This window comes from Desarmillaria tabescens, assembly GCF_030435595.1.
Source record: "Desarmillaria tabescens strain CCBAS 213 chromosome Unknown EV420scaffold_1, whole genome shotgun sequence".
NCBI classification, from domain to species: Eukaryota; Fungi; Basidiomycota; class Agaricomycetes; order Agaricales; family Physalacriaceae; genus Desarmillaria; species Desarmillaria tabescens.
The window spans coordinates 888,046-912,467 of NW_026848300.1; the positions used below are offsets into that span (position 1 = coordinate 888,046).

Here is a 24,422-nt window from a genome sequence, read left to right on the forward strand (position 1 = left end):
TGTAGCCAGCGGCCCGATGCCCCGGTCAAGCAGACGCAAACAATCTCTGCTTCCGACGGTCACTAGTGCTAACACGCAAAAGTTATCGACTGCTCAAGAATGGTGACAGCGGACAATCTTAATCTCGACGTCCTTGAACTCATCTTTTCGTATCTCTCTGGCAATGATTTGCCTTCGGTGGCTTTGGTCAGCAATTTCTTCTACGGTGGTGTTTTGCCTAGACTATACAAGACGTTGTGGTACTCAATTCGACATGGAAAAAGATATCCAAAAGTTAGTCTTTTCGTTAAAATATAGGTAAACGTTGTGCTCACTGGGAGATAGACGATGTCCCCATTTGCTTCTATCCTAAGAGCTAAACATCTGGCGAAGTATGTACAACACGTCGGTACGTCGACAGAGTGGCGTCCGTAGGTTTGCGTCATTAATTGGCTCCAGAAATATCTTTCGTGCCAACTATCAAGTCCGCTGGCCACAAATCTCAATTCGACCCTCGATTTCTCCGCGACTGCAAAAAGGCCCTGGATCTGTGCGACAATCTACTTTCATTTCGGTGTAGCGAGCACGTCCTCCCGTCTCTTTTGCTGGGCGAAGAAATAAAGCCATCACTCTGCAACCTTCGTATCTTTGCAGCTGAAATCATGCCAGAACCGGCGCAACGTCTAATACAGATGGAGCATCTGGAGACGCTCTGTCTCGATAATGGGTCGTGGGCTGTCATGGACCTCCTTCCAAAATGGTCGGCATTGCTAGGGAAGACGCTGACCACTCTTACATTATCCGTAAGTATATTTAATTCTTTCCTGCACTTTTTCTTTAACTTCCTGTCCAGAATTCTCCCGAACTCAATGAAACTGTCCTCGAACCTGCACTGAAAAATCTACCTCATCTTCTGCACCTACACGTAATGGGTTGTCAGCGAATTGACCATGTGGTTCTGTTCCGGCTTGTAGTCCACACGCCTTTACTCGAAAGCCTCTCGCTCACTGCTTTCGAAAGTTCTCGTCAGCTAGAAAAAAACCCACCCTCCTTGCATCGTCTCCGCCATCTTTCAATCGATACTCGTTATTCAATGATTTCATCTCCAATACCTAGCATGCTAGCGGACATTCTTGCGCACCTGAAGCACTCTGCTCCACCTCTGACCTCTTTCCAGATTCGGATTCCCGAACCCCAAGTCGTCGTAGGAAGCAGTTTTATTGACCAACTCCTAGCCTCATACGCTCTCACACTCCGGAGGCTAGCTTTTCTTGGCTGCGAGATGAAGCTTGAATCCCTCACAGCTGTTTGCAAGTCCTGTAGAAACCTGGAGACATTGCACATTTGCATCCCCAATTTTAAAGATCCGCTGGTACGTGTTTCACCGCTCTGAGCAACGACTCCTAATATGCATTCCCTTCTATCAGACTCACGCCAGGTTTATGGATGCCATTGGACGCTCTTCGACACTCCGTACTCTGGTTGACGCGGACGATCACACCGCCCACGGCGCTCATTTTATTTTGCGACCTGCAGACGTTGAAAAGATGATGCTGGCCGTGCGCAATTTGAATAAAGTCGTTTGCGACAAGAAGCGATGGACGGTAGGCCTTGTCATCTATAAGATCCCTGACTGTCGCTAAGTATACTTTCACAGGCACGCAGAGATTCCTCTGGAAAATTGCACATATCGATGGATCGTCTAATTACACACGTCAGGCCAAGGCCTCACTGGTTTATGTCTACAGATCTCGAATAAACAAGGGCATTGATTTCTTCTTTGGTGGGTATATCTCAACTAACCTACATCAACAACCTTTGAAATATAATCGAACGGTTGTCGCTTACTTGACCTTCAAGTACTTTTGTAATACATAGTGAGCTCTACTTTATCTTCCAAAAAGGCGGTCTGACATACTTTGCACTCTAAGATCTTATTCACTCGCATTAGCTACCGCTACTGTTGCTCCCAGGACGGTAAGACCCGTTGCGACAGCCAATTTATTCGCCGTACCCTAACCATTTCGGTGAAATCATTGCAAGTACAGAAGGAGCTACAAACAAACCTTGCCCGAAGATGTCTTTCTAGCAGCGCGGGGCCTTGAGGGCCCATCAAACATTTCCATAATGGAGCCAGCTACTGGTGCAGCGTTCACGACATGCTGTGAATAAGCTCTTGGCCGAGATCCTGACGGCCCGTCGAATATGATGGGAGGGGGGAGCGATGAGATGTATGTACTCTGCTGTTGTAAAGGGGGCGTCGCTGCTCGCCGTGTAACCTTTGTCGGTGCATCGAAGACGTCTAAGATTCGCGACCTGTTGAAGGACTCCCCATCTTCGTAGAGTGCCACGGGTGACTTCTTCGACGAGCTATTGGAGAAGCGTCGAGGCGAGGACAGAACGTTCAGTGTAGTGGTTACTGGTCGCTTGGCAGCCATGGGGAACAGTGAACGGGCTTTCTTGTCCCACTCTTTTTTTAAATACCTTTTGGGCAGCGGCAGGTTAAACCTCTATAAATTGCCCCCGTCTTCAGGGTAACCAAGTTTGTGACGCTTCTTTCCCCGCTGAGGAGAGGCGTGATCATAGCTCAGCGCTAATGCTCAGCATTCAGTTCTCCCACTGCCCGGGTGCTTTTAGAGTTCTCTGCAACTGGTGCGGAGTGGTGACTTGAATGTTGAACGCTGGATGTCGAACCGCCAAGGATGTGCGGGTATGGTGCGGATTTAGGGTGTACAATGCTCTGGAGAACGATGTCCGACTTCAACGCAAAGGCCATCAGTCATCCGACGTTCTACGCAGATTACGGAATTGTCGGCAGCTTCAACACAATATATAACACAAGACCACGCTGATTTCTCGCAAAGTAAAAAGTCATGGGTACCGCGACTCGTGGTCAAGGACGACGCGGGGGTATGGCTACATGTGAGGTAAATATTGTGTTACGTTCTGCGAACACCAAAGAGCTTGACGCACCTTTATACTGTATAACCCCATGTATCCGAAGAGAAAACTGATTCCAACAGTTGCAACGGTGGGGATGGACAACCGCATGACTTGAAGTTAGTGGTCCATATAGTAATTACCCTCGACGGATAAATGAGGCCTTGAGGCTTGTGTTACAAGGAGCTGCTACTCACCTTCAGATCTCAGGTTACGAAGAGAAATGAAGCTACGTCGTTTAATTCTTATTTTCTGATCGTCATATGCATATATTGATCATTTCCGTGTCGGACTCGGCTCGGGTCCCTTCCCAAGATGATATTCCATATCTCGGACCGCATTCTTGAAAGACACTGCAAATATTTCTAAACTAACTATTTATTCCCTCTTACATTCTTGCAGCCTTGCGTTATCCGTACCTAGACGGCCAGGCAGGCTGTAAGTGCCAGGTAAGTGCGCCATGATGTGCACGATGTTACATGTATCACGCTTGTATCATTGCACGTGTGATCCGGGAGGCTTATTCCGTTTCACCATCCAGAATGCGGCCAGATACCTCGGGGCCATTTATATCGATCCTCGACTCGAAGCTTCCTTAACTTTCACCATCACCGCTCTGCTGTATCGGATAACAGTGACATGCCTGACGACGACTCCCGATGTCTACCCCGACATGGCTTCGAAGGAGAATATGACTTCGATTCCCTTGTCGACAAAAATCCATTCCTTTTCCGGGTTTATACGCCCAAAGCCGCCTCTCCATCGATCTCGTACGACCCCAAGATATTCTGCATAGCGCCCAAATTTGACGCCAAATATACATCACCCCCTTCCGCTATCGAGTCGCTCAGTCCAATTGGGCCATTGACTGAAATCGCTACATGCGAGGAAGTTGCACGTCATTTGGACTGGACAACTCGTTCATCCTCTCCGTTCATTTCTACGTCTTTTAGCTTTGCCTGGGCAATATGGGAAGCTCTTCGACGGTATAAATCAGGCGTCAAGCATGACGTTGAAATCGCCGTTATCGATGCGGCTTCCCTGAAGGGAAAGGCAGCAACAGCTGTTCAGATCTTGAGAAAGGCTACATTTGATGAGTACGATTCCTAATCTGTTTATTGAGTATTCCGAATGCTGATACATTCATTGTTTTGACAGACGGCCTCATCATTATTGGCGCTGGTACCATTTCTCCCAAGAGTCGCAATCTGTTGTTGTATACGGGTATATCCCGTTAACGTCTGTTATGGCTTCTGTCCCCCTTCTTTCTATTCTCGAAAAGATGCCTTCATACTTCCTTCGGTCGGAAATCCCCGCCAACCCTTCGATGACGGAAACGTCTCTAATCAATCGCGTTGTGTGGGATTTTACAAACAAAAAATCCACATATAAACAATTTTGTGAAGCCATGACAGACCGACATTTCAAACAATCGACCGAAATGCGACTAAGAGAGTCCATAGTTGGCTCTATACGTCTCGCAGTTGCTCTGCTTAACCCATGGTTCCATAAAACCGCTGCAGATGACATTGACTGGGCTGTCCACAAGACTGCGGAGTTAGCATCTCTAATAGCTGCCTGGCCTGATCCTCAAGATCCCGCGGAGATGCAGGATGTCTTGAACGGAATGGTGTCGTTGCTGGCGGAGGAAGTGCGGGAAAAACACCATGCTTCACTCCTTGGAGAAGTCCTAGAGTTGGCAGGTGTTATTGACGACATTGAAGATGTTGTTTATTCGTTGGAAGATAGGCTTGATCAACATGAAGCGGCGGCAGGCAATACGGTGGACCAGACAAGGTTGAAGGACGGGTTCACAGCAAGTTCTCCATCGCAGCATCAACTAGGCACTGCACCATCCTTGCGGATTACTATTCCCTCGACCCCCCCTTCTTCTTCATCGAGCGACTCTTCTCCTCTTTTACCCCTTACTCCGACTTCATCAGACGATTCTACGGAGACCCTCTCTAAATGTGACGAAATATCTCCACCTCGAGTCCATTCCGCGAATACCATGTCACTATCGCAATTTCTGACTTCCCAATCTTCTCCTCATATCCTGCGACGTCGTTTTTCATCGACTGCAACTACGCCAAGAGTTCATTTCATTACAGCACCATCTACACCATTCTCTGCAGTCATGCATCCGTCTCTGGAGCAATCATGCCAGGAGACCGAGTCGTCCACTTCTGCATCTTCACCATCTACACCCCGGGGAATGATCGCAGAGACCATCTCCGTTGCAATAACTGGATTCCTTTTTGGTACTTTCCTCACTCTATGTGTTGTGTCATCTCAGCGACGAACACTCTTGACGCATCTTACCTAGACTCATTTTCGTTTCTTTGCATATGTATCTATTAGTTTTCGGAGGGACTTTTTTGCTGTAGAGATATTGTACATTGTAGCTAGAGAGTGTAATTGGTATTTGTTAAAAAATTAATTGTATATACAAGAAACGACACCATCCCTGGAAATCCTAAAAATCATTGTAGAAATCATGATGGTAGATGAGAGTAAAATTATTAGTAAAGCGCCATTGATCTCCGAGTCCACATCCATGTCCGATAAATGTGCAGCCTATTTTCTGACGGCATAGAGAAACCCATCAAATCCTTTATAGCATGCAGTCCCAACGGCAGTACAATCGACATCAGGATCATTTTTGAGCTCCTTCAGAAGTGCCCTAACGCCCTCGACGTTGTCGTCCGTATATGTCGGATCAGCCACGAGACCAACTAGCATCATGTTGTCAACAATCTGAGACGCAAGGTTTTTACCAATGAGAACGATGTCGGCAAATGGCAGAGACCTACGATAGTACCACCTCTCCGTACCAGTCGCTTTGCGTGCTTGAAGTAATCAGTGTTCGACGCCTTGTCCGCATCGATGAAAATAAAATCAAACGGATGCTCGGACTTCATTTTGGCAAGCGTTGCTCTGGCGGGACCCACAACGACATTGACTTTAGATGATAGCCCGGCAATTGCTATGTTCTCACGAGCCACCTGAGTAAGCGAAAGGATCAACAATTGTATCATCAATGACATCAAGATGAAATTCTATTGGTCACTTTTCAAACAAAAGTTCACCGACCTGCGCATATCTCTCGTTTAGCTCAAGAGTAACGAGTTCACCGTCCTCAGGTAATGCGCGGGCTAGCCATATCGCTGAATAACTATGCAAGACCACAGTTAACTACCAAAACATGGTGACCATCGTGCTGAACGTACCCGCCAAGTGTACCAATTTCCAGTATTCTCTTCGCTCGTATTGATGTGGCGAGGAGCTGCAGGAGCTTTCCTTGCTCTGCGGGTACCGCTATCTCATGCGGCAACCCCTTATCTTCTGCGTTCTTAAGAGCGGCCCGCAGCGCTTGGTCCTCATTGAGCAAGAACGAGTTTGTGAGTTCTGCTGAGCATGCCCAGTCCTCAATGGTCGTGGGATTGACGTTAGGAACAATGATAGCCATAATCGGAGCGATCGCAGGCAGAGTGAAAGAGCGAAATTGTAAGATGGCGGATAAACCAAGAGAGACATAGATTATATACGCGTTCGAAACTCAATTCACACGCACCCACGATCGTCATGAATATCAGTTATCCGGAACCGGAACCGTCTAGAAAGTCAAATGGCGAGTAGATCTTCCGAAAACGATTAACATACCCACCAAGAGATATCTGATTGAATAGACCATCTAACCCCCACGCTGCAAGATTCTAGCGCGTGTCTTTCCCGTCGCGTTCCGTGCCAAAAGTATGGTCAATATTTCCGTATGAGGAGGGTTATACTCACAGCAGACCCCGGAATTATGTCTCTCCAATTTCAAAGTGAAACGTGCCACCGGACCCCTTATTCTTCTTTCTAGAGCGTGAGTACTATACCTGGCGAGTTTTGGTACAAATTATTGCTAGTTCTAGCTTCTAGATCCTCACACTCTCCGAGAAAGCGATCTGGTCTGCCCCAAGTCGGAAGGATGATCGGTCGCAGTATTCTTCTAATACCAATCACCCAAGAGATCTTCAGTAAAAAGGCACACACGCAATCTAAGACACAATTCTTCCGACGGATTCAGTACTAGACTACTAAAATAGAGCCGACCAACTTTGTATCGTCGCAGAGCGTCCGCGTGGTGCCTGAAGTCCCAGTCATGATAAGTAACCGCGGCATTCTTTAACTTTGACCGCACCGAAATTGATGATCAGCTGTGGGGAGGAGGTAATTAGAAAAGAAACTTGCTCTGCGTAGGATCAAGGACCTCAGTGTGAAAGAGTCAGCTCAGGACTATCAGGTGAGTAGTGCATCTATTACGGAGTGGCTGAAACACCGTAGAACCACCGAGCCAAGTGGCACAGGTGTATTGGGACGATCGAGGGTGTGGTTACTTCTGTGGGTCCATTGAACCCAATACAACCCCATACCCCACGATGTGGATCCGTAGCTTCGAAGAATTATCATCCTCGTCGCTTCGGGACCGAGCCAGAGACTGTTAAGCATGGGTCAGTCCCCAGAACTATACCCATTCATTGTCGGCGAACGAAACGGTATCACTAACCCTTGATTCGGGGTAGAAATGCTAGCTTCTCAAACAGAAAATCACAATATACTGAATTGACAGGAATGTCTTATCTTGAGAACCTAGAGCGCATGCCTGGAGGGTGGCAAAGGCACAGTCGGCGCTTCGCGGGAGTTTTAATGTAACTTCTCCGAATTTTCATCACGGCACGGGCGGTGTGCTTAATAAAGTCGCGTCTAGTAGACGAACTCGTCACTTTGCGACTTGAAACAGAGATCGTTGCGTGCTTATCGTTCAAATAGGTCTCAGCGCGCAGCGCTTACAAGGTGAGAAAAAGATGCATCACACGGAGAACCTGTCCTACAGCATTGCATCAACAAGAAATCATGACGGAATCTTCTCATCCTCCCAAGCGCCTCAAGCCTGCCATTGTAGGTACTGCCCAATTTCCCGGACGCGCCTATCCACCACATCTTGAACCTTATCGTTCCATACGTTTTTCGGATCTTGAATCTCGCCAGCTTCTGTCCGACAAGCCTTCATATGCCTTTCGCCATCGCTGTGGCCCATCACAACGCAGTTATCCAGACTAAGAGGACGCCGTAAGTCCCACCGTACCAAAACTGGCCGTGTAGGAACCTCATGGGGTGGAATAACGGATCTACCACGGTAGAAATCTTCCAAAATCAAAGAAACATCGTCATCGTCAATAGGGAGTTTACTACGCGTGATCCACCAAGGTTTAGTTGGCATTTCGACAAAAAGATGAAAATAGGCCTACTTGATCGTTTCCCCGACAAATTGTGACTCTCGTTTGAGAAGATCTCGAAGCATTCTTTCGTATAGTTTTCTTCGGTTCTTAATGGGTAGGGGATTTAAGATGGGTTTATCTGCCAAATCACAGAGTATATACGTTGCAATGTGCAATCCAAAGATCGAAGGGAGGGGACCTGTAAAATGATGCTCAGTAAGAAGATGGCAGACATGGCAAAACATACCGAGCACGGGTAGGATGCGGACCCTAAAATCGTCGAACACGCCGAGCTCTTTGACAGCGCCTTTTTGGAATTCTTCCTCGGGGAGAGGGAGGAGTTTGACATCGCTCGGTACTTCTGTGGAGTATACCACCGGTATTCCTGAGGAGACGCCGAGCAAGCGCAGTCTCCTTCGAACAGAACGGGCAAGCGGATCATAAATGGTGTACGAAATATCACTGATTTGGACCCTCGTGGGATCACATTTAGCGCCAGCACCCATGGAGGAGAAGACCTGGAGGGTAGTGTTATCTGATAGGACTAAGTTTGGAGAAAAGGACAAGCGTACCTTGATGTTATTATCGTGGCAGTACTTGAGTAAGTCAACTTTGGTCGTGATGTTATCAATGGCATCTAGGGAGGGATCAGTAAAACCGCTTGCCTGGCAAAAAAGTACGAACCGATGACCCAGTCAACACCGTCAAGCAGCATGGCACCCTCTTCCTTTCGCCAAATTTCTACTCGCGAATCGACCTCTACCCATCTAGAAATCTGCTTCAAGGCCTTCTCAATACACTTGACTTTCGGCATCCCCACATCTGACACTGTCGCCGTGGCATGACGATTGAGCGAAGACAGCGTGACATAGTCAAAGTCTACTAAACGTATTTTGGACACGCCACTGGGGGAGTTCAGCATGGACGCGTCAAATTTGGCGTCGGACGTACGATCTAACCAGCATGACGGCTGCCCAGCTTCCCACACCACCACAGCCAATGACGGCTACGCTGCCAGAACGAACTTTGGCCATGCCTTCGTCGCCAAAAAACGCGTAGTTTCGAGCAAGCTGTTCCCTGATGAGTCCCTCATCGAAAGGAGTGTCGCGAGGCTTGAACATTATCTCCTCAGTAGGCTTAGGCTTGTCCAAGAGCTTTTGAATATTGTAATTAGACCCATTGGTTGAGATAGAACGTAGAACATCGTCATTGAGAGCACGCCGTTTGGCACGTCTAGAATATGCATTGAGCGCAGAGAAAAGACTGCCAGTGGCGACGGTGGCCACGACAGCCGTCGCAACGAGTTGTGCCTTGTGAGAGTGAAGGTCAAAAAAATTCATGACAGATTTCGCAAGGTAGGGTTAGGGTTTCCTCATAAATTACAAAATGAATGCTAACTCTCTACCAAGTCTATGCTACGATGCTACTAGGGCGATGGTTCGTCACCGCCGGGAAGAGGGATATCCATCCCAATCTTGTCAATCACATAATAGCTGAAAAATAGCACTTTGAAGGACAATGCCAGTCCAGCATGTAGCACAGCGATGGCAATGATTATAAGTCGGGTCGCTTTAGCCTCAGCCTAGAACATGATCAGTAAATATAGAACAGAGGCGAGAGATAGGTCGCACGGAGGCCAGAATGGGGTACACGTTTCTGACTAAGAAATAGCCAGACTGAACAAATGCAACGGCCACGAGGATCCAACGCAGAATTGGCACGGGGATCACACAGAGGACCTACACAAGTCAGGTGCTGGAACAGATGGAAAGATGGAATGGAAGCGCACGGAGACAGGTATCCAGACGAACATAGCATAACCCCATATTGCTACAGCTTCCACGACACTCCATTCACCGACGCCAAGGTAGCGAAGAGCTATCCAAAGCAGGACAGGCAACCCTAGTCCATATGCGTATACTAGAGAGACGGCGATGGAAAGAAGTTGAAAGTCGTAGTCGTATTCTGCTCCCGGGGCCGACAGGTACGCTGCAATGGATGCACCGAGACTTGAGGACAGGAACAGGGCAAATATCAAGGTTGTCAATGTCCAAAAGGGACCGTAGAGGTCCGCAGGGTTGAGGTGGGTAGACAGGTAGTCAGTTGACGTTGGTAGAAGGGTCGAATAACACCGCGTCAGCACCTATGACGACGTTCAGCAGCAGCCAACAGACGTTTACGACCTACGTACTGTTTTAGTATCAATGTCGAAATATGGCTGATAATATTCTATCGTCCAAAAGCCGCCGCCGCCTTTAGTCTGGTGAGGTCGGTCCTGAAGGTAGCCTGCATTCGCGTCAATACCAGCATCAACGACAACGGGGATGACGCACCTCTGTCGGTATTTCCTACGCCTCGACCAATCCCTCCATTATCCGAGCCATCATTAGTATTCGATCCTAAAAATGCTTCGAAGACGTCAAGAAATGGACGGGCATTGAGCTACATTTCCACAGTACATTTGAACTGGAGACCCTCTGGGCCCTCTTCTAAACGCTACCAGTCTTTAGCACGCTTCTTTCAGGAAATATAGGCAACAAGCGCACCTCGTCGGCTTCGACTGCAACGTATGCCATGGTGGATGTCGTGGAAGGTCAGTGTGATGAGGACCCCCGCCACCATAGCAGAGAATCTTATCTAAAACCATGCCGGCATACTTATTATTTCTTTCTTCGTTGTTCTTGCTTGATCTCTTTCCACGACAAGCTCTAGAGTCAATAATGTTAACAGACATGCATATGCATGGTCTCCACATCTGTTCCTTGTACGCCGACGCTCACCACGGAGCGACGAAATGCAACCTCCTTCGCCAAAATGCCGACAGGTCGGGTATGCCCAATCGGGTTTCACTGTCACCACTTTGTTGTCTTTCTTTCTGTGCCACCACCACACAAATCTGTCGTTGAGAGAAGGACAGGGAAAACCAAAGAGGTTAATGTCCGGTGACAGCAAATGGCAAGAAAATCGGTCCTCAGTTCACCAGAACTGTGACGACCGCTCGCTCGAGCACGAAATAGAACGAGACGCGTCTTGGATTGCCATCAACCCTCTGCAACGAGATTCTCGTGAGTAAAAGGATGGCTCTCTTCGCCTAGCTGTAGCTCTCATGATGGCGTCTCTCTATCTAGCTACTACGCGCGCGTGTGTCGTCGACAACATTGAGCCACCCAGCTTTCATGACTCCCATTATGATGTTATTTTTCGTCGCCAGCGAAATAGACCCAAGGATGGTGGAGGTCTCAAGTCTACAACGGTGCCCTCGCGTTTCTTGAACCTCTCTGGAAAGTTTGAATTTGCTGGATGGGGCTCCTTTTCCCAGTTCAAGCTTGACGCGGCAGAGCGCGATGCCGGGGAATCGCATGTAAGAAGTGCTAGGGATTCCAAGGTGCTCGGTCAATTCACTGCAAGTGCGCTGGCTGGCAACGCTGTACTGGGTAGCGTGTTCTATGCCCTACTTGCCGTTGTTGCAGTGGCAAGCATATAGTGAGCCACTCCATAGCCATTTCCTTTCTGACGTCTCATGGATCTCTTTTAGTTCCCCTATATCTCTTTTCATCGCGACTATGACGCTGTTCTTATGGCGCCCAATCATGGCGGAACTTGGTTCTGCTCTGCCCATAACAGGAGCACCCTACTCTTATATGTATGCATATATGCTGTTCTTTTCGTTCTGTCTCTCATTCATACTGGCTTAGACTTAACGTCTCCACCAAATCTTTCGCTTTGATCAGCGCAGCGCTCTTATTGCTAGATTATGTCTGTACGTCGGTTGTTTCTGCGGCAACGGCGGCGACGTATTTATCAGGGGAGGTTGATCTTCCGTTCCCTTCCTTTGTCGGAGCTATCATTGTCTTGGTATTATTTACCATTATCAGTCTCAGCGGTATCAGAGAAAGTGCCCGGCTTGCCTTAGCGTCTCTCTCTTTCCACGTATGTCTGCTGGCAAATCGGTGTAAACAGTCTGACGCTCTTGCCGTAGGTCGGAACCATGATCGTCCTTATGGTCGCATCGGCCATTCATTGGGGGAATATCGGTAATGACCAACTTCGCGAAAATTGGATTTCCAACCAAGCTCCTTCGACGAGTAAGCTCGCAAGGCATGTATTCGATGGCTGGTGCCTTGGAATGCTCGGCTTGACCGGATTTGAATGTTTGCTTTTACGTTCCCTCGAAGGCTGATTTCTTTGTGACGTCCATTTTCAGGTGTACCTGCCTACATCGCTCGAATTAAGCCCGGTGCACTGCCTCTTGTATTTCGGAATTTGCATTACCCCGCCATAATCCTGAATACCCTTATCATGGTTCTGGTGATGGCGGTAGTTCCCTTGGAGGTTGTTCTGCAAGCAGACAATCTCCTCAGTGTCCTCGCCGAGATGGTAGGCAGAACCTTTGTCTTATATGTTATCTCACTCAGTTCAATCTAGTCAGCAGGCAGGTGGCTGAGAGTATGGGTAGTTGTAGACGCTATCATTGTGCTATGTGGGGGCGTTCTAACTGGTATGTCAGCTACTTACTATTGCATCACTACTTACTCAACTCTATAGGTATACTGAGCGCATGCGAATTATTTGAGAAGTTGACCCATGATCACGTCCTTCCTCAACTGTTCGTTCACCCGCTTCCATTCTTCCGATCTTCTTATGTGTCAGTGCTCTCGTTCGCGGCATTCAGTGGTGTCATCTATGCTAGTACAGGCGCTAGCCTTGTTATTATGTCGAAAATGTATGTATTTGACCTACTCACCGATTCATTTACTGATGTCACGGTCAGATTCTCATTAGTGTGGTTATCGGTTATGGCGTTATTCCCGCTATGCCTTCTACTTCTGAAATTCAATCGTGGCCGTCTAACAAGGACTCCTAAAACTCCTGTATCAATAGTGTTCTTGACACTGGCTGTTGTCCCGACTGTATTTGCAGGTAACATTGCTATCGATCCGATCACGTTTGGGTACGGGACTAGTATTTGCTTCTACACTTTTTCTCAGCCTTGAACAGGTTTTTCTCAGCCTACTTTGTCTTCATTACCATGCTGTTTTCAATCACGCAACAAAAGACTTGTCTCTTGCGGTGGATTTATTGGATATATGATCAATATCCAGTCCTGCAGCGGTGGAATGCAACAAAGTTATGGGACAATAAATTGATGAATGCGATGACTAGACTAAAGCGTAAGCCCGTTTGTATACTGGCTAAAACTGATGAAGTATCCTCTCCAGTTCTCCTCGTCGACATTTGCTGATAGTACACCAGATCAGCTACTTGATGCGTATGATCCTCTATGTGCAAAAGAACGAGGAAACCTCGTCCCTGAATATCATCCACTTTGCCGAAGAAGAGGAGGGTATCCCTTCGGAGTTAGAGGTAAATGCCAGAAGTGAGTAACACGTTAGTTGTGTGTATATCTGACCATGCTCAACATGTCCTTTAACAGTATTGGATGAAGCCTTTCCAGAAATTACGATAGATCTGGTGAGTAGCTTAATCTTGACGGCGAATTCCAATGCTGACGCACATATTCTTCTTCAGATAATCGTTCGCAACTCCTTCGATCCGCCCAATGTCGTTGCTCTGGCACATAGACTACAGATACCCCTGTCTCTAATGTTCATGACTTGTCCTGGGCCTGCATTTTCTTATTCCGTAGCTGATTTCGGCACACGTATCGTAACTCTTTGAGGTCTTGCTTTTACCAGTCACCCTGACCTGACACTGCTTTCTTGTTAGCCTTTGAACTCAACACTAAGTATTATATTTGGTTTTATATCACATGCTTATTCTGCGTCCACGCTGATGCAACTAAACCATTTTTGTACGTGTGTGCTTCTGTTGTCTGTCGGTGTTGTCGTCTTCGGCGGATCTTAAGCCTTTCATCAGGGATACCTACAGTATCTGGGGTACTAGGTATGTATTCATGTTACTGCCTCCAGAAGGATTCCTGCAACATCATGACCACAAACTCTAAAGGGTTCGTAAAAATGCGCGACCCTTGGGAACAAGCCAGAGTGGCGGAACTAAGAAGCCTTCGGGCTCCCGTTATCTGATTCTCTGTGAATCTATCTGGCATTTGAAAGGCGCTTGCGTGTGCATCTTGCATCACATTCTGGCAACTACTAATTAAACAATGCTTCTTAGCAGTTTCGGTTGCAAACAACATGACATCTATTGTTGCAGAAGGACGATGTGTAATAGTCAGGGAAGAAGCATTTCCAGAAAATCCAGCTTATCTACGTCACCGACAATGAACTAGGCCCCTTGTTTATGACTGTGAATGACAGGGTAACTGAATTCAATTACAATTTACAAGGATCTTTACTTGCAGACTCGCAGAACCAGCATGATTTCTGGCCCTTGGAAACGAACGTAATTTCTGGCTAGGCATTTGTTACACTACATCCTCTTCCATCTCAGGTTTGATTGGCGTCGCATGCGCTCCCGCGATGCGTTGATCCGATAATCACGTGGTCTCAAGAAGTTCAACTTTAAACTCGATTTTTCGTGTCGATGAGCGTTCACGGCGGTTAGGTAAAATTTATCTTCTTTTCGAACGCGGAATGAAGAGAAAGCGTCATCTAGACGGCGGCGAATTAGAGATGTAATAGTTTAATTTCCGTTCTACACGCCTCTTAGGGTGACAACATGCTCCCACATGATTGAATGCGCAACAAAGACGCTTCCTACAGAGTTCTTTAGGGCCTTGAACCGCTCGCTTATCTGCGGTGGTGAAATATAACAGTCATACCTCTGACTGCAGATTCGGTAACTGAGCTACAAGAAGAAGAATAAAAGAAGTCGACAAAAATCTATGTAGTAACAATTGCATCATTGACATTTGCCTTACTATTAGATATAGCTGGAATGACTGGTCCAGGATCGGCGGATGTCTGAGCAGCACTCATACTACGAGCATTTAAAGGGTGATGGTTAACACAGTTATGCGCTACATCAGCCCGGGATATGCCGAATTGATATTCCCTCGCAGCCATTATAGAGCTATCTAGCTGGGAACTTTCTTCACAAAAACCAGTTCTCGGAATACATGCTCTCATTTTGCTTATCTTCTGTGGAAGTCACTGGCAGGTCAATTACTTCCCAGGACATCCCTACACCGAAAAAAACCCTGTCGAGCTCCCTGTCGGCCTGGCTTGATTCGGTCGCCGCTGGTTCTCTATCGATTCATGCTTCTCATGATTCATGCGGCGTCATCTCTGTGCAGAGGTTCTATGACAACCGAAGTAGGGAAGCAAACAGTGCCATACCTTGAGAGGCGCTCAACCCGAAGGGACTACGACCCCAACATGTAGATTGCGATTTATGTCTCATATTTATCTCGTATATCAGAATACACGTCTTTGTGAAACTGAAAATTTTATGACTTGGATTCACATACCTGCAAGTCAGTATAAATCGACAAACGGCGGAGAATGTATGGCAGGAACTGTAGCCATGCCTGCGCCTAGCCTCTCCTAGCCTGCGCTCTCTGTTACCGACGTTGTTACGAGCTGTCTATCATCATCCAATTTTTTGCCTTTACGGGGTAGGACAAATGTTTATTGCAAAAAAGAATCTGAAATTTACAGATCCGTCAGGTTCATTAACCACGCGCCCTCGTTATGGTTTTGCTCCGTCCATGTCACTGTCTTTGTTGCCATTCCTCTGTCTGATGGTGTGGCTGCTTAGCGGAGCTATCGTCTGTCGCCTCGTGAACAAGGGGTGCAAGTCAAGCGACTTTCTTGAATATCTCGGACTCTATATATTTTTTGAACATGCGCAATCAGAAATTTCCCGTCCACCGTCAAGTATTTCCAAGCGAGCGGCGAAGGTCCTGAGCATTCTTTAGTCACCCTTCAGTGTCGGCGAAGTCGGTAACCTAAATCATTCTGTGAAACATGACAGGCTGTGCCTTTGGAGCTTACAGTTCACACACACAGCGGTTTGCCCTGGGCTTGGGCCGATTCAGTCCGGGGGACTCGCTAAATCGTCTGGCTCGTTCAAAGGGACATAAGGACGTACGCAAAGGTTATGTCTTGATTAAAAGCAGAAGCTCAGGCTCGAATACCGAGGTCGTATTTCCGAAGGGCCCGAAGAGGACTTCCGTGCAAATTATTCTATTTGATCGTTGTTTGACACTTCCAGGGGACGCATAAGTACAGCAGGAAACAAGAATGGTTCTGAGGCGTCGAAAGCATCGCTCTTGTCTTTGTAGAGTAGCCGAATCAGTTCTATAAGCGGCAATTTTTGCATTTTCGAATATGAACCACCGACCATACTGTAAAGAAGAATATCTGTCTACGAAGCATCTGCGTTAGCTAGCGGTATCGCCTAACTGTATGTCTCTTGATAATATCTATTATCTAACTGTGCGAAAGCATTTCAATAACCCGTTCTACTAGCTGGCGCATTACGTTGCCTTTCTCTTGACCAATTGTCAACACCTCTGCATGTGACACAACTTCAGGCACAGAAAGTTCAATCGCCTTCCCCATGAGCTACGGCCGATCAGCGTCAATTCTAGGCGTACATCGCAGACGTCTCACCTCAGCCTTTACTTCCTCCTTGACGCTTCTGTATTTGTCCGGAATAACGACAGCGTTGGTGACCAGACTTAATGCCAGGACATTCAGGCCTTCCTGTCTGGCAGCTACAACTTCTGGAACGGTACTCATTCCAACTACATCTGCGCCAGCGTTCCGAAGGAATCTTCCTTCTGCGGGACTCTCGTAAGTAGGCCCACTGACCCACGCGTAGACGCCTTCCGCAAGTGCGTCTGTTCCGAGAGAAAGTTGATGTGAAGCGAGGAAGACAAGACGTCGTAGGGATGCTGAGTACGCATCAGATACCGCCAAGAAGCGGGGATGTTCTGGAGAGATCAGGGGGCCGAGCAGAGGGTTCATCCCTGTGAGGTTTGGCAGCGCCAGATGGTCATGGATAACGACAACTACGTACGTACTCATGTCATAGAGATCAGAAATAAATGAACGAAAACACACTTGTTCCGACAGCAAGATCAGGATTGAGGGCACCAGATGCATTAGTCACTGAACTCCATAAGTATTAGCCAAACAGCCAAGGCGAAACAGGCCCTCACCAATAACATCAGTGACTCCAAGTTTTGCCATGACTCGGACAGGATAAACGACAGTTGACAACTTATGGCCCTCATAGGGATGAAACTATCGGACTCTATGTCAAATCGTGTTTCAACCAAAAATGAGGAAACGGACTCTGCCAAGCATTGCAACAACTGGCACACCTTCCCCAGCGCCAATTATTCCAAACGCTAGTGAGCTTTTATGGCCAGGTACTAGAATTTGTTCAGCTCTGAACAGTCCAGACTAAAACATTCGCATACCGCTGCTTTGTGCGAACCCAGGAATGGTATCATACGGTATCAGGACGATTTCTCGAAGAGTATCTACAAGACCACCCAGCCCAGACCCACAAATGATACCGACCTTTGGCTTGCGAAGCTTTTCTGGTAGTCTGGGGATAATAGCATCTAATGTAGCTGGGAAAGAGTTCGCAGCCGGTTGGTCAGATATCATTGTGCGGAGGAGGAAATTTGATGGCAAATGTCGATCATTCAACCACCACGTGGTTTAACCTACTTCAGGCAGCCGCCACTTCCCCTGCGGCCATCCCGCACCTATGTAGGCCAAACTTAAAAAATGCGTGCGTTTTGTAAGTTTTATTTGCACTAAACGCCAGTTCCATGACATTTGGTCACTTACCGTCTGGGCGCGATATCTTGAGGAGCCGTTATCTCTGGAGGCACCATTATCGAACTGGAGTTAAATGTACTTTTCATAACAATTCTTACCATGCCACGTCACGCGAATTCGACGTGAAACGTGCTCATACTCTTCTCTTCCGAAAACAGACCGAGAGAGTGATACGAATGCGAATTCAACACGAGAAGAAATGAAGAGACTTCCTGTTCTAAACGGACGAGAATATCTGCCATCAACCGCTTCGCTCGCTATGTGATGCCGGGTTTGCTCACTATTTGCCTAAGCATTGACGTTGCAGTAGTATGCGCAATTGAGCAAATCGAATTACGGTGGCTCAGCTCATCAATACACATCCTGAAAGTGGGTTTAGGGAGGGTCGAGCGAATTTATGAACCCGAATTTCCATCTAATCATTATTTGTGTATTGGTTCTTTTGTAATTTTAGAAACGACTGGGATATCTTCCGAAGGTAGAACTTGTATGTCCGATGAAGGATATGAGATGGATCTAGGTGGAAGTGTGGAAGTAATTATGGTCGGCGCTATTCATAATGATTTTTAGGACCACAGGCTTGATCAAATTCGGTGACCAGTGGCCAGGGATGGGCGCCGCCGGGACCCAGGCGCATGCTCGGACGTCCCAAAATCGCACCCGCGTTTGTGATATTGGTGTACGAGAAAAACCACAGATAATCATCCATTTAAGATGACACCGAGACAACGTCATTTCCAACGACGTGAACACCTCGTTTTTGGCTAACTCAGGTCTTGGCCATGTGAAAGAGACTGGAGTGCGCCGAGGAAGGCAGACGACAGTTAGTTGCGGGGACTTAGTACTACTCAATAATAACCTGGAATTGCCATAAATGTTTGTTCTGACTGAATGACATTGCATTGTCCCCAATTGTCCTCTATTGCACTTATTTTTGAACACTCCCTGACTCTGATAATAGGGCATCTGTACCAGCGAACCGGAATTTTGATCGATTTTGATGCTTCTTTCTGAATAGCTAAGTAAAGGTTAACGGAAAAGTTGAGCGTGCCTCCCTGACCACAGGAGGTCCAAATTGTCTGCGTAAGGTATTCAAGTCAGTACTAGTGAGATTTGGACACCATTGGATGGATTTATATGGGTCCGCCAGGAACGTCACACCAAGCCGTGTGAAGCGGAAGCGTCCCCCTTTGGAAGTCGAGCCATGCAACCGAACTGATTGATCATTCTCTTGGGATTGGTGAGGTGCTTAAACGGCTAGGAGTTTGAAACGGTCGATTATGCTGTCACCAGTACCCTTGTACGGGAGCTTTAGATATCTTCGTTCATTCTTGGCTTCTCAATGATCAACATGAAATTCATTTTGACTATGTATATCGTATATCACTACCGATCAGTGTAGGTCATTAATTATCCAATTACTTTTGCGTTAGCAGTGGCGTGTAGAGAGTACGAGAAAGGCTACAGGATACAGCAATAGATTTTAAACTTTTGGGTCTTCTAATAGGAATATCATAAACTAGCCGAGCGAAGGGACAAGGAAATGCTACAATACAAAACAAGGACAAAGACAGGGATTACTGTGGGTTGGAGGAAGTGGTGTTATCTATGCGAAGAGAAGTTTGAATGCCGTCAACGACAAGGTGCGGTGGGGACTCACTATAAACGTTATATTGTTCCGGCATGAACAAATGGGTGAGAGGGTTTTGAGGCTCATGAACCGCCCCTGTCTGAGGGTATTCAACCCCGTGGTCCAAAGGCGAATAAGTAGAATAATCATTCCAGTATTGAGGATATCGGGGATGATGCTCCATTCCGTGGCTAACAGTTCGGTTTAAAGAAGGACGCCCGTCAGCCAGACCAGTACTGTATACCTGTGGAAGGGCAGAAGTAGATAACGGTCCAGGATATGGGACATGTTGACTTGAGTGTTCTGACGCCCAAGGACGATCATAGTTTGAGTAATACGACGAGGATTGGGTATACTGGACGTCCGTGGTGCCGTTCGCTGGAAATGCTTGAGGGGGGTGAAGATTAGAGGCAGTGTAGTTATTAGACGGTCGCATATTGGTGTAAGTCTGCATCCCGACGCTGCGATCATCGAGAGACCCTTCGGCTGGACGCTTGTACCGATCGACTGGTTTTAGCGGCTCAGCAGAGCGAATCTGATGTCCGAAGTTCACTTCGGCACCGCGAAGAAGCTCATGAGCTCGACCAGCGCTTGGCCAGAGAACGGCCATAGCCTTGAGAACCTCCATACATTTAGAAAGCCGTAGGCGTGCTTGGGGGTCCCCGGGGGAGACAGAGGCTAGAAGCTGATGAGCATGGCAAATATCAGGCTTCGAAAGATCACTCACCGCTTGTAACATGCATAATGCTAGCTGTAAAAACATAGTAACAAAGGAAGACAGGACATCCCCTCAAAGAGTACGTCTCTTTGTATAAGGTAGCTTCGATTGAGAAATTTTAATGATGGTTCTGCATCCAAGATAAGGAAAGGCCTACCGATAGCAGTGATATGATTCGCCGCTCCCACGCAAAGCTCATAGCTCTTTTGCGACGCCGTACGGCCGTCCTCTTCATTAGGATTTGGACTACCATAGAAGAGAAATGAGATGGCATTTAGGATTTTAACAAGGGTGAATTCAACGTACCTTCGGATAACATGCCTGATGCTATTATTATGACGCGCCTTAGTAATGATAATGGAAAAGCACTCATAGACTCACAATGGCCTATGTAAAAGGAGGACTGCGCACCAGTATTGCATATGAAGCGTTAAGACATGTGGCAGCGGGACCGGGTGTTTTAGAGATACAGGATCGTGTTGGAGATGGGCGGGCAATTCCAGGTACCATTTGTCGAGCATACTCTCTAGGTAGACCGATTCCGCATGACGACTAGACACCGGACGAACAGCATAGATGGCTTGGACAATCATGCTGATTATGCCGGCTACAAGGAAGTGAATATCATCTTCATCCGAGAGAACACGGACATACATAGAGTGGCTGATGCATTGAAGCAAGATATAATATAACTAGGCCTTCCAGATTTTTCTCGGGTATCTTGCATTAGAGGGGTACGCGGTTTCCAATCTTCCAGCTCCTCTGCCTGCAATTCGTTAACAAGTTGACATCGGCATCCGAGGACCGGGGATACGTACATCCAACTCACCCGGCAATTGAGTGTCGAAATCCCGCTCAAATATAGCCAGCGGCCGACCTAGCGCACGGGCACGAATTCAGACGCAAGGACCCAGAACGATGAAAATGGACCAACCAATATAGGACGAGACATACTTGTCCATGACAACACATGAATACCAAATCCTTCGTCGTGTTTGTAACTCCGCCTCCGAAAAGAGTTTCCCGCCTAACTCTCGCCGCGCCCAGCCATCCGCGCTCCGTTGCATACCTAAATCCTGTGCCATGCGTATGGCCATGCCAATGTAGGTCCATGCCTGAGCCATAGCACCTATACCAATTTCTCGATACCCCATAAGGAGCAAGGCCTGACAAGTTGTCGGTCTTGAGCTCGAGTAAGACCCGTCGAGCAATACCTTAGCGCGGTCGAGATATTGGTCGCCGGCCGCCCACATCACACCACTATCAGGCGATGGCATTGGATTTGAAGGGTCATCAACGTATCGGGTAGCCAGGGAAAACATGACGAGGAGGAGAAGGTTCGGTACATGTCGAGAACGGCGGTTGAAGGGAGATCCTGAAGGAGACCGAGCACCCGACTCCGACAGTGGCGTGTCGGGGCTATCGCGGATAATCAGACATTGTTAAAGTGCGAAAGATAAATGTACTGACCCCGCCTTGTACGCTTCTTGAAAGGAGCGCTTGTGGATAACGGGAAGAGATGGATGCACGTAAGTGAAATAAAGATTAAGTAGATGGTCTTGCAACGCAGGTGAAGGAAGGTCGGTAGATGATTTTTCCTGCACGGGAATACTAGTGGGTAGGGCGGGCCATACCCTAGCCTTGGGAAAGCGCCTGTTAGGAGTTCACAAACATTCAGGCTCAATGATTCAAGCGGGAACAAATAGAGGCGACTGACCAGATACCGCCTTCGTTTCTATTGTCATGTCGTTCTGTTCCCCCAAGGAGGTAGAGGCCACTGGCTTTACCGTGATAACGTACCTCCTCGTCCTCATTCAAGCTTAACTGACCAACAGCGCCAAGGAGATCATCCTCATCGCTCTCAGAACTGAAGCTTGCGGGACTGGCACTCCGTGTCGGTACCGTTCTGTTTACAATGTCACTTACAGACCTCCGGATGACACCAGCACTCTTCCCTGCACGCCCCGGTGATACCGACGAGCGGAAATCAAACGCACTGTTAGAACGGATTGGAGACAACGCGGAAGGTGGGGCGGATGAGGGATAAGGTACATCGCCGCTGTCGACTTTTCGTCGTAATCTCCTACCAGGTGAGTGGCTACCATCGCTTGCAGATGCAGATTCGTGCTCAGGGTGTTGATACGAAGTTGACCGGCTCAATGGAATTGAAGTTATCAGAGAAGGCAAATCGCGTGCCGAACGGGATTGGGACGTTTGTTGATGGTTCAAACTTGGTAAAGGTGTATCTGAAGGCCCGGAAACAGTAGATCGGGCGGCTGTATCCCGGCGAAGGAGGTCAAGCATATGTGTGACTCGATCCTGCCATTCATTGGATGGACTTTGAAACAGATCATGAGTTAAAAAAATGTCCGTCCGACAAGAAAGGACATACTGTGTTGATGTAAGTTCAGGTTTGCTGTCTTCAGCTTTCTGAGAAGCTAGTTCGGCCGTCAAGTGCCGCGACTTGGAAGGTCCTGCTGTTTTCTCGCCATCTCCGCCCTTCCGACCCTTTACGCCGTAAGGGGAATTGTCGACGCGATTAATGATCTCTCTTGCAAGGGAATCCTGAGTAAATAATAGAGTCAGCAAAGTTCAACTTCCCTGCAGGGAGCTAAAGCAAAGTCGGAACGGAACAGAATGAACGGATCTCATGGGCTAGAGTTCCAAGCAGCAAAGAAGTACGAGTATGACACCCGTGGACACATTGATGTCGCTCTTGATGAAATCAAGGATGGAAGCATTCATTCTCCCATGAGAAAAAAAGAAAGTTGATAGATGTTTAGTACCGAGAAGAACACGGAAGAAAGATAAATTAGGACACGAACCTGCGCAATGTCTTGAAGAAGCGTCTGCGCTCTGGGGTCCGCTGATGAGATCATGATCCCCAAAAGGGCTTCGGTTTGGTGAAGGCGAGCCTCAATGGCATCAATGTATCCCTTCGGTGGTCCTCGTTTCCGCGAGGGCCCGAGGAAAGTGCATGCTACAGAAATAACCGAAATGGTCAGCAAAAGAAAGACAGGGTAGCGCCACGGAAAACGCGCGGAAAACAAGAAGGGCTAGAAGAGTGAGAAAAGCACAATGTGCATGGCATGCAGGGAAATCACGCCAAGCCCAGAAAGGAAATGACGGTGCTGCTATATCAGTTATAGAATCTGATCAAAGTGGCGAGCCAGACAGACAGCAATGAAAGACAATAGTAAAAACTCGACACTCACGAGTACCGAGCATCACACAGCTGCGACAAGGTTCTTCGGGAGATGTGCGCTCGCATTTACATTTGGATTTACGACATTGGTCGCATGCTGGGCAGTACGAGATGGTAAGGTCAAACATAGAGCTCGTCAAGTAAATTATTGGAGGCGCACCTTTGCTACTTCTGCGACGGATTGGCTTCTCTCCTGTGACACCCGAGAGATGTGTTAAACCACCACTGCTTCCAGCCATGGAGGGCAACTCTATGAGGTCGCCCACTTCGTCATACTCGTCGCTGAATGACATCGCGTTCTGGAGACCAATGTGTCCGTCCATTTGAGAGTCTTCGTGCTGAGGAGACCAAGAGTTGACGGAGGACATGAGTCCGTAGTCTGATGAAGTATCCTGACTAAAACGGTAGACGGACTGGGGAACAAGTGGAGGCGCTTCGGAAGGTTGACGAGAAGATGAATGAGAAGAACCGTGGGATGAAGAGGGCTGTGAGCGAAACGAGAAGCGAATATTTTGGAGAGAAGCAGAAGCCGGTAACAAATCCGGAGACGGCGAAGACTCAGTCTTCACAGGGACCTGAGAATGAACTGTAGAATCAGGATGTTCAGGATTGTCATTAATAAAATAAGACGAGTCCTGGACTGAGAAGATGCTCATTCTCAGGAACCTGGACAGGAATGGCTGCACTGGGCGACCTGAGGGGGGACGAGGAAGGGAGAGCGGCCAAATGGACGTTAACGACGAAAGAGAGAAACTCACAAAGCGTCGGATGCATCCATAAGGTGAAAAGCAAAGTTCTTAGACCGATTGAAAATCGCGATTCGGCCGAGGTTAGAACGCGGTACGAAATATCCCCTCAATCTGATAAAAACATGCAAAATTACTCTTTTCTGTGGATCGAGATAATGCGCCATATCCGTTTATAGGCAGGATTCCGGTTATCCCTGAGACTCAGATCCGCAGTC

General features: G+C 47.7%; 8 protein-coding genes across 8 annotated transcripts; 3 read left to right on the forward strand and 5 right to left on the reverse strand.

Annotated features, from left to right (window-relative positions):
- Positions 1-99: 99 nt before the first annotated feature.
- On the forward strand, positions 100-1,738 carry EV420DRAFT_1633740 (uncharacterized protein; the record flags this gene model as incomplete). The annotated part of the gene is made up of 6 exons (XM_060476230.1): positions 100-273; positions 325-388; positions 439-782; positions 833-1,351; positions 1,407-1,583; positions 1,637-1,738. The coding sequence occupies 6 exons, from the start codon at positions 100-102 to the stop codon at positions 1,736-1,738; spliced, it is 1,380 nt and encodes a 459-aa protein (XP_060339118.1).
- A 1,820-nt stretch (positions 1,739-3,558) lies between these two features.
- EV420DRAFT_1257559 (uncharacterized protein) lies at positions 3,559-4,663 on the forward strand (the record flags this gene model as incomplete). The annotated part of the gene is made up of 2 exons (XM_060466840.1): positions 3,559-4,016; positions 4,078-4,663. Coding segments are annotated over 2 exons (1,044 nt in total), but the record flags the coding sequence as incomplete, so codon positions are not given.
- A 707-nt stretch (positions 4,664-5,370) lies between these two features.
- On the reverse strand, positions 5,371-6,771 carry EV420DRAFT_24276 (O-methyltransferase-domain-containing protein). Its single transcript, XM_060481361.1, has 5 exons — positions 6,587-6,771; positions 6,150-6,535; positions 6,013-6,094; positions 5,733-5,924; positions 5,371-5,676 (listed from the first exon to the last, which is right to left on the reverse strand). Exons 2-5 carry the CDS (start codon positions 6,386-6,388, stop codon positions 5,497-5,499), a joined length of 693 nt encoding a protein of 230 aa, XP_060339120.1. The 5' UTR covers positions 6,389-6,535; positions 6,587-6,771; the 3' UTR covers positions 5,371-5,496.
- A 915-nt stretch (positions 6,772-7,686) lies between these two features.
- Positions 7,687-9,522, reverse strand: EV420DRAFT_1493813 (uncharacterized protein). Its single transcript, XM_060470783.1, has 6 exons — positions 9,135-9,522; positions 8,868-9,088; positions 8,756-8,820; positions 8,431-8,701; positions 8,214-8,382; positions 7,687-8,153 (listed from the first exon to the last, which is right to left on the reverse strand). The coding sequence occupies exons 1-6, from the start codon at positions 9,302-9,304 to the stop codon at positions 7,850-7,852; spliced, it is 1,200 nt and encodes a 399-aa protein (XP_060339121.1). The 5' UTR covers positions 9,305-9,522; the 3' UTR covers positions 7,687-7,849.
- On the reverse strand, positions 9,523-10,799 carry EV420DRAFT_1493818 (uncharacterized protein). The gene is made up of 7 exons (XM_060470784.1): positions 10,730-10,799; positions 10,643-10,679; positions 10,517-10,591; positions 10,375-10,469; positions 9,973-10,326; positions 9,815-9,922; positions 9,523-9,765 (listed from the first exon to the last, which is right to left on the reverse strand). Exons 1-7 carry the CDS (start codon positions 10,757-10,759, stop codon positions 9,610-9,612), a joined length of 855 nt encoding a protein of 284 aa, XP_060339122.1. The 5' UTR covers positions 10,760-10,799; the 3' UTR covers positions 9,523-9,609.
- Positions 10,800-11,292: 493 nt separating this feature from the next.
- On the forward strand, positions 11,293-13,862 carry EV420DRAFT_1257424 (amino acid permease-domain-containing protein; the record flags this gene model as incomplete). The annotated part of the gene is made up of 12 exons (XM_060466830.1): positions 11,293-11,666; positions 11,719-11,826; positions 11,879-12,113; positions 12,163-12,334; positions 12,388-12,560; positions 12,609-12,681; positions 12,729-12,906; positions 12,955-13,134; positions 13,182-13,389; positions 13,437-13,560; positions 13,618-13,655; positions 13,713-13,862. The coding sequence occupies 12 exons, from the start codon at positions 11,293-11,295 to the stop codon at positions 13,860-13,862; spliced, it is 2,013 nt and encodes a 670-aa protein (XP_060339123.1).
- Positions 13,863-16,537: 2,675 nt separating this feature from the next.
- EV420DRAFT_1256824 (nucleoside phosphorylase domain-containing protein) lies at positions 16,538-17,728 on the reverse strand (the record flags this gene model as incomplete). Its single annotated transcript, XM_060466792.1, has 6 exons — positions 16,538-16,672; positions 16,721-17,132; positions 17,170-17,221; positions 17,272-17,356; positions 17,408-17,487; positions 17,536-17,728. The coding sequence occupies 6 exons, from the start codon at positions 17,726-17,728 to the stop codon at positions 16,538-16,540; spliced, it is 957 nt and encodes a 318-aa protein (XP_060339124.1).
- Positions 17,729-19,236: 1,508 nt separating this feature from the next.
- On the reverse strand, positions 19,237-24,383 carry EV420DRAFT_1493851 (fungal-specific transcription factor domain-containing protein). The gene is made up of 15 exons (XM_060470785.1): positions 23,619-24,383; positions 23,469-23,555; positions 23,079-23,233; positions 22,646-22,818; positions 21,971-22,591; positions 21,724-21,906; positions 21,188-21,672; positions 21,072-21,130; positions 20,908-21,019; positions 20,635-20,860; positions 20,560-20,580; positions 20,411-20,499; positions 20,263-20,355; positions 19,566-20,213; positions 19,237-19,511 (listed from the first exon to the last, which is right to left on the reverse strand). The coding sequence occupies exons 1-15, from the start codon at positions 24,112-24,114 to the stop codon at positions 19,483-19,485; spliced, it is 3,477 nt and encodes a 1,158-aa protein (XP_060339125.1). The 5' UTR covers positions 24,115-24,383; the 3' UTR covers positions 19,237-19,482.
- Between the last annotated feature and the right edge of the window lie 39 nt (positions 24,384-24,422).